Source organism: Cydia splendana, chromosome 1 (assembly GCF_910591565.1).
Source record: "Cydia splendana chromosome 1, ilCydSple1.2, whole genome shotgun sequence".
In the NCBI taxonomy this organism is placed as follows: domain Eukaryota; kingdom Metazoa; phylum Arthropoda; class Insecta; order Lepidoptera; family Tortricidae; genus Cydia; species Cydia splendana.
The window spans coordinates 1,662,765-1,675,153 of record NC_085960.1 but is presented as its reverse complement, the minus strand read 5'-3'; the positions used below and the strand labels follow the sequence as shown (position 1 = coordinate 1,675,153).

Here is a 12,389-nt window from a genome sequence, read left to right as displayed (position 1 = left end):
TGGTACAGTAGATATTATTAAGTGTACATATTGACCCATGATATGTTCGGCCTTATGGCATGTGAAAATTATTTGTATTGACATAGTTCATGCATGTCAAAGGAAAATACGTTACAAAAATGTCGCGTTTATTAAAATATTATCAAAATTTAAATTATTAAATACAAACATCAAGTTCTACAGTCAGTTAGTCATTCAAATTCAGCGCCTAAGTTCATCAATCTATTATAGTTAAATCTAATTGTCTTACTTACCTATGTAAAAAGATTACATGTTAAAATGAAGTAAAAATTAAAATTTATAATGTCAAAAGTTTACATGTCAAAATTAGGTAAGAATTAGAATTTATAATGTCAAAGTTTACATGTCATAATTAAGTAATAGTTAGAATTTATAATTAAATTAGGATTTATGATGTCAAAAGTTTACATGTCACAATGAAGTAAAAATTAGAATTTATAGTATCAAACGTTAACATGTCACAATGAAGTAAGTAATAGTTAGAATTTATAATTAAAATATTCATCAATGTTATAAAAACTTGCATTACACAATATATTTTTCAATTTAAATTTGAACTCGTTAAATGGTAGCGTCTTTATGTTTGCAGGAATTTTGTTAAAAATTTGTATACACATGTGATATGCGCCTATTTTTCTTATTTTAAGGTTATAGGGCGGTAGTGTCATTTGGTACTGTCGAAGAGGTCTATTATTTATATTATTAAATGGCGGGAAGAGTTCTAGATTCTTCTTCACAAAGACAGCTGCTTCGTAAATGTATAGGCTTGTCAGTGTTAATAAGTTAAGCTTTGCAAAATCAAGTCGGCACGATTCTCTGCGACCTTTACCACAAATAGTTTTAATGCACTTTCTTTGGGCTACAGATGCACGTTCTATTTCAACTGAGTTTCCCCATAAGAGGATCCCATATCTAAAAATGGACTCGATATAAGCATGATATGTTACAAGAGCTGTTTTTTGCGAAACCGTTTCTTTGAGTCTCCATAATACATATATAAATTTATTAACTTTCTTACATACATTTTCTACATGTCGTTTCCAGTTACAGTGAGTGTCTAAAGTTATGCCTAAGAATACAGAGTCTTCTACTTCTTCTATTTTGATGTTGTCATGTAAAATTTTTATTGTCTGTGGCGCTGCTTTGTATGATCTAAACTGGATAAATTTTGTTTTGCTAAGATTTACCTTTAAATGATTTTCGCTAAGCCAACCGATGACATCGTTGAATTCTTATGCAATTATTTATATGAAAATAAGTCATTCATAAAGATTATACGCTAACACAAACAATTTCTTAAAAGTAATCAAAAGATGCCTTGAGAACCGGGAAGAACCGGGAATCCCGGTTCCGGCCATGCCCAGAACCGGGAAATGAAATTCTTGGTACCGGGACTGGTACTGCATGCCCTAGCTCCCATACAACAAACGTGATTTTTGACCGAAGTTAAGGAACGTCGGGCGGGGTCAGTACTTGGTTGGGTGACCGTTTTTATAGACACGAGTAAAGGGTTCCGTCCCTTCGTGTGCGAGTCCGACTCGCACTTGGCCAATTTTTTTTTAAATTAAAACAAAAATAGTTTTCAAAACATACCAAGTTTGGGCTTCTCCTATGAAAATTTTTTTAGGAACTGCGGGTCAAAAATTTAATTTTGATCTGTATAGTACTTTTTTTTTAGAATTAGAAAGAACTTGCAAGAAGGTAAGCGATTTTGAACAAGTCTTTTAATTGAAAAACGCTTTATAAAAATCAAAATTTAATACTTATGAAAGCAGAAGAATATAAATTATCGTATTCAATTCATAATTGTTACATATTTGCCGTAACTTATTTTTAAAATGTGTTTTTAAATTAAAAGACACATCATGATTGTTTACCTTATTTCTAATGCTAAAAAAAACGAACTATAGTATGCGTGTGCCAAACGGCTAACCTGTACATCGATTTGCGGTTTTCTATGAAATTGGGGTCGTACGTCTGCCGCTAAATAGGTTAATAATAGGTAACGCTATATCCTACCACGGCGGTATAGACAAAATAAATATTGAAAAAAATAAAATTATCCACGCGGCTCGTAATGCTCAATCCTTGTACACGGAGGAGCTACACAATAAGATGGAAAATTTAAGTCCAGAGGCGAAAATCAGAGCAGAAAAAAGAAAAGCTGCGGAAATGGTCAGAGAACTAGAAACAAAAAGGCGAAAAATTCTCGAAGGAGCTGCCAAAGAAGCTGCGTTATTGGAAAAACAGATTACCAAGTTGTAATAGATTTTGTTATTATTTTATATCAAAAAATTGTTTAAGGCCTTGTATGTATAAGTTACTCTTATGGTTTAGTATGTGCACTAGTGCTGCTCTCTGGCGGCAGAACATTGCAGTAATAAGTACTCCCTATTATTTTTTATTGGGCTATTTCGTTCAATCATGTATCGAGTATGACCACGGTCTTTTAAATATAATGAATTTTAACTTCTTTTTTATTTTGCTTTATTAAAACAAATAGTTTTTCTATATAAACTGCTTAAGTATTAAGTAACATCAATTTCAAGGACATTGGGTGTTGAAAGCCCCTTAATTTGTGTATAAAAGCGGTTTTATGACATTTTTTCCACGATTTTAACAAGTTTACAAAATTTTCGGTTTCGACAAAAAAACATGTTTCGGTCGGACACTAGTAGTTTTGTTTCAGTTATACCCAAGATTTTTAACCGACTTCAAAAAATTAGGTTTCTCAATTCGTCGCTTTTGTACCATAATACGCAAAACGTAATTAATTAATTATATAGGGTAATTGTATAAACTGTTGTATGAACTGTGATAGCAAATTACAATGAAACAGTACAAAAACGTCACCTGACGTAGGTTCACACCCACGACTTCCGTCTAACTATGCTTTCGCTCTTACCAACTGAGCTATTCAGATTCTGCAAAAACTCAAAAATGTATTCCAATTATATATTTTATATTGATTACATTTAAGATTATGGTCAGGGAAAATCTTGAAAAAACGCCTGGAAAACCGGGAAAAGTCAGGGAATTTTGGTTATAGTAAAGAGTGGTCACCCTGTTCATGCACGGGATTATTTTCAACAGTTTATATAACAATCCCTGGCGCCAAACTGTATCGTATGCAGCAGTCAAGTCGATAAAAACCGCAGATGATTTAAGGTTCTTATTAAACCCGTTTTCGACATGTGTTGTGAGAGCGAGCACCTGATCACAGCAGCTACGGTTAGGTCTAAAGCCGGCCTGTTCCTGGGGGATGATTGCGTTTACGGCGTCATGAATGCGATTGTGGACTAGTCTTTCCAGTAATTTGTATACAACGCTTAAGAGAGCGATTGGTCTATAGCTCTCTGCTTTGTCGTCAGACTTTCCAGGTTTGAGGATAGCGATTACCCTAGCCCGTTTTAATGATGTAGGTATTTTCCCGGAATCCATTATGGAAGTGTAAAAGTTTGCCATCCACGCGCGGGTCTTTGGTCCACTATGAATAAGGAATTCAGGAAATATACCATCCTCTCCACAAGCTTTGTTCGTTGAGATGTGGCTCAAAGCTTTTGTGACCTCATCTACCGTAAAGGGTCTACTGTATGTGGCGTTGGGTGCAGCACTAGATTTGAGTGTAGAGAGTTCTTTACGTATGTTCCTGGTGTGGCATGGGGCTACAGACGCTACAGTATAAATGTGCTACATAAAGACATATTTTTGTTAAACAAGCAAATTGTGAGCATAATTTAGAATAGGAAAAGTTTCAGCAAAAGACAGCACAGCTACTGTAACATGTATTACTTTATTGGAAAATTATACCTGATTATATTCTGTACATTTATGACAAGAGATTGCATTGTGTGTCCCTTATAAAATTAAAGGTATAATATATATTTTGTTCCTTAATGACTAGTTCACCTGTAATTAAAAAAAAATCGTATACAAGTACTTGAACCATTTTTTTAACAGGACCCTATGGCCGGCATCATTCCCCGCGCTCTCAGCCAACTATTCGACGAGCTACGTATCTCGAACACCGAGTACACAGTCCGAGTGTCATACTTGGAACTATATAATGAAGAATTATTTGATCTGCTGTCTTCTTCTGAAGACAACTCGAAGCTTAGGATCTATGAGGACGTTACTAGGAAGGGATCTAATATTGTTAACGGATTGGAAGAGATTACGGTAAGTTAGGGCCACCCCACACTAGCGTCTCCTGAGGGTCAGCGTCTAGTCAACTATGGCTGCTGCTCGACGCAACGTTGGCGCAACTGCGCAGCGACGCCATTTTCCGTAGCGCTGACTAGACGCCGACGTTCAAGCCGCTGTGTGGGGTGATGATTTCTGCTTGCATTTCTTACATACACTTACGCCAAATATCACTAGGCGGGGCTCATTGCTGGTAAAACCCTGCTTGCTCGCAGAAAGGTTCATGAACCAGAGGATGCAGGAAATAAAGGCCCCAAAAAATGGACTGATGGACATCGTGGGACTTGTCTCTACAAGACTATATCTAGCAGTGGACATCTTCGGCTGATATTATGATGATTATGACCTGTTTCTTTAAAATACTCTTTAATCCTATTAGCTGTCTACGTTTGATTTTAACTAAACTAAAAATGAAAAATAATATGTTTTAGGTATACAACAAGAATGAAGTATACAAGATTATGGAACAGGGCCAAGAAAGAAAGCGAGTGGCTTCTACACTTATGAATGCACAATCCAGGTAAGGAAACATTAGTTATATGTTGTATTATATTTCTTGTTTTCTTTTTTAACCTTTTCGACGCCGTGTCAAACACAAAAGCCACTCGGACGCCACGTCACCGTCGTCACCGAATTGTCAAAACTGAAATTGAACTTTATGCATATGCACGTAGGTCTATGTTGCTCTGTGGTCTGTGACGGATTAATCCATCTTTGGCGTTGGATCTGCGGTTCGAATATATCCGTCGTTGGCGTCGAAAAGGTTAACCCTTTGACCGTCAATGACGTCAACTAATGCGCGCGGCTACAGCCCAATATCAACCTCCGTGAATTTCGACAAGGTGCATTATAAAGATGCACTGATTTTTTCTATAACATGTAGAGGTGTATTATAAACAAATGCTTTTATAATATTACTTTTATTACCTTAGATTTGTATTCCATTTATCCAATATCTTGCTCCAATGTGTATTTGCGTCTCACATTTTGCTTAATGAGAGTGACACGCAATGCACATTGGACAATTGGAATACCACCCTTACCATTAAACAGCAGCTATGTACTTCCACAACCTAATGTTCTTTTTTTTTTTTCAAAAAATAACTAACTAACTATTCTGCTCAGCGACCCAAAGATAATTTTGGCCTCCGAAACGAGAGTGTGCCACCTGTCCCGATAAAAAAATATTTTATTTTTAAACATGATTTTAGTAATTATTATTTTTATTTGTACTTTACAAATATTGCAGTGAGAATCCCAATGGCAAGCCTACATTGTCCTAGTAAGTGGAACTGTTAGAAAGTACCTGTTTCCTATTGTTTATGTTTCCTCGTTATATACTAAATTTAATAAGAAATAAATTAAAAACTTTTTGAGGACAAATTTGCTCTTGGGTTGCTTTCTGTAATATCTATGATGAGGAACCATATACAGACAAGATATAAAGCTTGTAGCTTCGTAGGTAGAACCAAGTAGAACAAATAAAACTGCATAATATTTTAGAGCTTGTATTTAGGGTAGGGATACTAGGGATATACTACCCATATCTTTTAACCTTTTGAACGCCAGACGGCGAAGGAATGTGCCGTGCCGCGGACGCCTGGCGATCGCCATTATTTAAGCGAAATTAAACTTCACGGAGTCCTGCGTAATCCCTATTGCATTGGCGAAGCTGACGGCCATAGCCGTCTGTGGCTGTCAAAAGGTTAAAGTGCAGACTTATAGACGCTTATTTTTTAGGCAAGTCATCATTATTGAAGAGGCCCAAACCCAATAGGGGCCAATTATTGAAAAAGGGCCGACATTCGTTTCTAGTTTACCATATTTAGCTTAAAAAAAGTTACTGGTTCAACTAGAATATGCAAGTAACCATTTTGATAGATACCAATGGTAGCACAGCAGTTGGGAAATTTAGAATATTTTCCTCATACATATTAGAAGTAGCTAGATCATGCTTGTTTAGTAGTATAACCATGAGTTATATTGGAGGGGCTAAAATGGTCATAAATATCTGAACGTATGTGTTGGCAATAGAAGTTTGTTGAGATATTTGTGAGCACCTTATTCACTCGGGTATATTTGATGGCATCTGTACAGTGAAGCAGTAGAAATATTAGCTAATAACAAACAATTCATATCTAAAGTGTTGTCTTTACGACGTAAATGATTTAGTTAGTCCTTAAATTTAATAACTTAGATAGTTTGACTTTGACTATATCCCAACACATGAAAAAGAACTGAAATTATATGAAATACAGTCATCATGAGATGTGAACTCTCAAATAACAACAATATTAAAAATAAAAAGAAATCCCCTACGCTTTAAGGCAAAAAAATCCATTTCAGGCCAAAAATGCCACTATGGAAAAGAGCTGATACTCTTCAAACTGCTGGATCGATTTCTATCAAACATACATACAACATGAAACTCGCTTTCACCATCCGTTGGAGAGCTCCGTTGCCACAGACAGACAGATAGACTTTGGCGTCAAACATATAACACCCTTCTTTTTGCGTCAGGGGTTAAAAATATGTTCTAACATTAATTGTATCAAGCTTAGCCCAATATTACCTTAGAACGAGGGTTCGAAACTACGACCCGGCGCGCACGTTATGAAACAAAGTCTCCCGCCGCGTCTATCTGTTTGTGTGTATGTATGTTCGCGATAAACTCGAAAACTTCTGAACGGATTTTCATACGATTTTCACCTATCAATAGCGTGTTTCTTGAGGAAGGTTTAGGTGTATAATTTGTTAAGGTTTTGTGTAACCCGTGCGAAGCCGGGGCGGGTCGATAGTAGCCTATAGAACCGCCATAAAAAACTAATTTCGTAAAATCGGGTCAAAAACTTACGAGACCTCTAAGCTCAGCTTTTTTTTTCAGCCGCTCCCACACAGTATTCACCATCGTCGCCCACATGAAAGAGAACAACCAAGAGGGCGAAGAGCTAGTCAAGATCGGAAAACTGAACCTGGTCGATTTAGCCGGCTCTGAGAACATCAGTAAAGCTGGCTCTGATAACCCTGCAAAGAAAGAGAGGGCACGAGAATGTGTGAATATCAATCAGAGTTTGTTGACGCTTGGAAGAGTCATTACAGCTTTGGTGGAAAGACATCCTCATATTCCATACAGGTAAGATTTATTTATTACCAATTGTATCTTTACCTTATTATTACAAACAGGCCCATGAAAAGGGATCAGAGTGGCCCTTTGGTCATAAAATATGAAAAGCGTGGGTTGCTTTAGAGCCCTTACTGTTGTTACTTAAGAGTGATAGAGATGTTCTATATTCGTAATCATAGAGTATTTATTTCTTATTTCTCCCCCCAGAGAATCCAAGCTCACCCGAATCCTCCAAGAGTCCCTCGGAGGCCGCACCAAGACCTCTATCATCGCCACCATCTCCCCCGGCCACAAGGACCTGGAAGAGACCATGAGCACCCTGGAATATGCCCACCGAGCTAAGAATATCCAGAACAAGCCGGAGGTGAACCAGAAGATGACCAAGACCGCCATGCTGAAGGAGTATGCTGAGGAGATAGACAAGTTGAAGAGGGATCTGCAGGCAGCTAGGGATAAAAATGGTCAGTAATATTATGCAAATATTGAGTGGTATTCTCGCATTGGCTGGTGGATTTTACATTTAAGTGATGATTTTGAGTGATAAATATTTAATAGTGTTCATTAGTATTCAAATGTTTTGATGAATGTTGAATGTTGAATTATATTTCAAATGTTTTATAAGCAGTCCTCCTTAGGTAAGTTAGTTATTTCGTGCCCTGAAGCTCTCGCAACACTCAAGATTCCACTTTTAGGACCATTTGTTATGCTTGTGGTTCAAATTTGGAATCTTTCGCTTGTTTGGGTATAAATATTAACACGAGGGGTTAAAGCCGTAACACACTACCGCACCGCATCAAGGTTACGGTGCGGTGCGGTAGTGTGTTACGGCTATTAAAGAACAACCCCACTGTAAAACAAATATAACTATGTAAGTAGTTAATATATTTATTATTGTCTCCCCAGGCGTCTGTATATCCAGTGAAACCTTCGCCGAAATGAACCTCAAAGACGAAGAGCAACGCAAGGAAATACAAGAACTGCTCCTAAAGAAGCGCGCCATGGAGGAGGAACGGGATCGTATGGAGACAGTCTTCAATGAGCTGAACCAGACGCTGCAAGAGAGAGTGTCCGAGCTGAATAGTACGAGAAAGGCTATGCAGAGCACGAAGGAAAAGCTCGTTAATACTAAGAATGTAAGTTTTTATGCTATCTACATGTTATCGCCTTTAGAATATTGACGAAGGGGATTTACTTCAGCTGGCTTATTTACACAGTCTAAATTATTATAAGTGAACCTTTCGTACGTGCGCGCCTATTAAAGTCGTGACTAAGGCCCAGTTGCACCAACCCCATTTAACAGACTGATTAACATCAAACAGCAGTGAAGTATGAAATTTCCCATACAAATAAATTTAGCGAACGCTTTAACGGTGACAGACGGTACAACGGACCCTTAATCTCGCTCGGCCCGTATAGAGCAAAAACTTGACTGAAACATGTGGTCAGGATGCTAAACAAACACAGACAAAAGGTTCACCCTTTGAATGCTACGCCTATCGTGCGCGTCGCGTCATTGTGAACCTTGTCGAAATGTATGAAGGTTGATATTAGGAAGTAGCCGCGCGCGTCAGTTGACGTCTTTGGAGGTCAAGGGTAAAAAAACAAAATCCTTACATAACTAAATTTGAAGCTTTGACGACCTGTCTGGCCTAGTGGGTAGTGGCCCTGCCTGTGAAGCCGATGGTCCTGGTTTCGACTCCCGGTAAGGGTATTTATTTGTGTGATGAACACAAATATTTGTTCCTGAGTCATGGGTGTTTTCTACGTATTTAAGTATGTATTTATCTATATAAGTATGTATATCGTCGCCTAGCATCCATACTACAAGTTTTGCTTAGTTTAGGGCTAGGATGATCTGTGTAAGAGGTCCCCTCATAATTATTTATTGTTATTATTTATCTCCAGGCACTTGTAACCACGAAATTCCAATGCGAGGAGCAAAAACATCTAGTCAGCAGACATCGCGCCACTGAGGAGGAATTAACCGCGCAAGCCAAAGATATCATCGCTGTCGCCGACACCGCTGCGACACACGTGCACAACCTGCATGAGAACGTCGACAAACGCAGGTATGCTACCTACTCAAAATACAGCTGGTAGTAACATATAAACCTAGTGGCCCCAGGGTTCATGCCCAGGTTTGAAACTGAAGCTCCAGTGTGAGTAGTAGAAACATCTAGTCAGGACATCGTGCCACCGAAGAGGAAGCGTGCAGGCCAAAGATATCACTGTTGCGACACACGTATACAATTTGCACGCAGGTGTCGATAAACGCAGGTAACTGTTGGGATTCTTTAGCAACACAATATAACACATAGTAGTTTATTTATTTTTACTCTTATGTTAAATTTTACCACAGAATAAATAATAGTACTACCGTACAGAAAGGAAACTTCCTACAAAACCGAAGTTTGACAGCGGTTCAGGGTCGAATCATGCTATCCCTTTCTAATATATGGCACTATCCCTTTCGGATATTTAGGGTTGTCAAAATTCAAGTGATTATCTTATCTGTGGTCGTGCACGCAGAAGGAAGTCAAGTGGTGCCAACCCTAATAATTGCTCGGAGCAATGCTGAGCCGAGCGGAGCCGAGTTTGACCGATCTCAGGAGTTTCGCACCCCTGATTTTACACATAGTTTTTTGTTTTGCCCCAAATAAAATGCTGAGTGGCCTTATTGGGTACGAGATTTAAAAGCTTGGTTAACTCGTACCCAATAAGGTACTCGACTGAAAAGCTCTCCATATCACGATTGTATAAAATCCTAATTTTGAATTCGAGTTACAGTTAATGAACCATGTTTCCAGAATGGTGGAATCGAGGAATATCCAGGTGACACAGAGCTACCGTCAGCAGGCGGGTGCGCTTCGTAGCGAGGTAGCGGGCGGCACGCAGAGCTTCATCGATTCACTGGCACATGCCCTGCAGGCTTTACATCAACAGACGGGTTTGTACAACATATTCGTAACAGTGGTAACAGTCATAACTCTGTAAGATGGTGAAATCGATCATATAAGTAATATCAAAGAGAACTTGATATAGAGGCGGATTGTCAAAGTAATTTTTGTAACCACAGTCAATTTACTGCTACTTTTCGACACATGATTAAAACTTTTAGTACGCCATTTGACGTTGATCCTTGTTCTTTCACTGATATGTGTTAAATTTGTTAAATGTCGTCTTTTCCAGCGATGGCGCCATACCTTTGGCATAAGCTCGTGTAGATGGCAACACTTTTTGACATTCTCTTTGGTGATATTGACGCTGTAGTAAAGTTATAATTACTCATAATGTACAATGAAAGCTTGTTTAAATTTATTATGTGTTCCGTACTCTACGTCAGAGGTCTCCATTGAGAGAGTAACATCTCCGGTGTCCGATAGATGCCGCTAGCGTCTATGTAGTCGCTCCGCCCCACGCCGTGACGTAGTTCCGCTTCCCCTTCCTGCGAACTGTTACTCGCTTTCCGCGACTCGCCGCCATGACACATTGTTTCGTCGACCGTCTTGTCCGATGGTCCGCAAATTTTTTTTGCGTACATTTTTGCAGCATGGTGCTTTAAAATTTCCGAACTAAAGCTTGTTCCATTAAATAGTGAAATATAGCAGAGATCGCTATTATTAGTCTTTTGGCGATCCCGCGATCGAAAGTGCTTTTCGATTCTACCCACTTTTTATTTTTATTTTTCTGGCTAAATTATTTTTTACATACCATGCTGCTAAAATCGTTACCGTTAACAAGCCTGGGAGTACCTCGTGTTGTTAGTTGCGCATCGTAAATGCCTACTTTGACAGGCACGGTTCTCAGGCGGGTCGCGCATTTTCGAGATCGAAGTAGGAAGTGCGTCAGTAGTTTTTTATCAACAAGTGGTAACGTAAGTCGCTCCGCGTTCGGAGAGGGAACGTGCGTCGTGCCTGCGGCGGCGGGCGCGGCGCCCGGGCGGCGCGGAGGCGGACAGCCTGCGCGCGCTGCTGCTGGGTGCCGCGCTTCTATAGGACTGATAAGGAGGTTTGGATTGTCTCGAACCATCCGGTGAGCCAGTTTAATGATATTCTAGTTTTATTTGGCGTTCAGAAGCGACGCGACAGGGAGCCCCCGCCCGTGGCACCCCCGCCCCCGCCGTGTCGCGCGCCGCGCCGGCGCCGTCGACTTTCTTCTGCTGTCGTCCGAGATGACTCCGAGACGCCGCGACGCTGCGGAGTGGTGTCGCGGTGCGGGCGCTCCCAGTCCGCGGGACTCCGAGACACGTCACACGCCCACTCCTGTTGCTGCGGTCGCGGCGCGAGTGGATCACGGTCCTCTCGATCCCGTCCTGGCGTCAAGGTGAAAGCGGACCGCTCCTGCGACTCCCGACTGCTCGATGTGGAAGGAAGGTAAGTTACGTGGAAGCAGTGGAAACATTACGAGTACAGCGGCGGTGCCGTTCGCCCGTCGGCTGCCGTCCGTCATGACGTCGCTGGTGACCTACGCGCCGGTGGAGGCCACCACGATGGAGCCGCCGAGGGCAAAGTGTCGCCGTGATGATGCGTGCAACTACGAGCCAGCCTACAGCGCTACGATGGCGCTGCCCGCCACACGCATCGGCGCCTCCCGTGCAGGTAACGTCCGTCATGTGCACCGGCGCCTGTCGAGCTGGCCGCCACGATGGCGCCTCTCGCCTCACGTATCAGCGCCTCCCGAGCCGGCGGCAGCGGCCGCCACGATGGCGTCGCCCGCCTCACGGCTTTCGAGCTAGCTGCTACTATGGCGCCTCACGCACCAACGCCACCTGAGCCTGGCGGCGGCCGCCTTACGTACCGGTGCCTCCCGAGCTGGCCGCTACGATGGCGCCTCTCGCTTCACGCACCGGCGCCTTCCGAGCCGGTGGTGACGACCACCACTTTGGCGCCGCCCGACACGATGAAGCCGCCTGCCTCACGCACCGGCGCCTCTCGAGCTGGCCGCCACTATGGCGCCTCTCGCCTCACACAACAGCGCCTCCCGAGCCTGGCGGCGGCCGCCTCACGCACTGGTGCCTCCTGAGCTGGCCGCCACGATGGCG

General features: G+C 41.3%; 1 protein-coding gene across 1 annotated transcript in view; it reads left to right on the top strand.

Annotated features, from left to right (window-relative positions):
• The window catches only part of LOC134806413 (kinesin-like protein Klp61F), a 38,766-nt gene that overhangs the window by 10,359 nt on the left and 16,018 nt on the right, over nucleotides 1-12,389 (top strand). Inside the window, exons 4-10 of the mRNA XM_063779683.1 lie at nucleotides 3,982-4,200; nucleotides 4,656-4,744; nucleotides 7,109-7,357; nucleotides 7,556-7,809; nucleotides 8,252-8,481; nucleotides 9,254-9,417; nucleotides 10,156-10,295. Of these exons, the coding sequence (XP_063635753.1) occupies nucleotides 3,982-4,200; nucleotides 4,656-4,744; nucleotides 7,109-7,357; nucleotides 7,556-7,809; nucleotides 8,252-8,481; nucleotides 9,254-9,417; nucleotides 10,156-10,295 (1,345 nt within the window). The remainder of the gene's footprint in view (nucleotides 1-3,981; nucleotides 4,201-4,655; nucleotides 4,745-7,108; nucleotides 7,358-7,555; nucleotides 7,810-8,251; nucleotides 8,482-9,253; nucleotides 9,418-10,155; nucleotides 10,296-12,389) is intronic.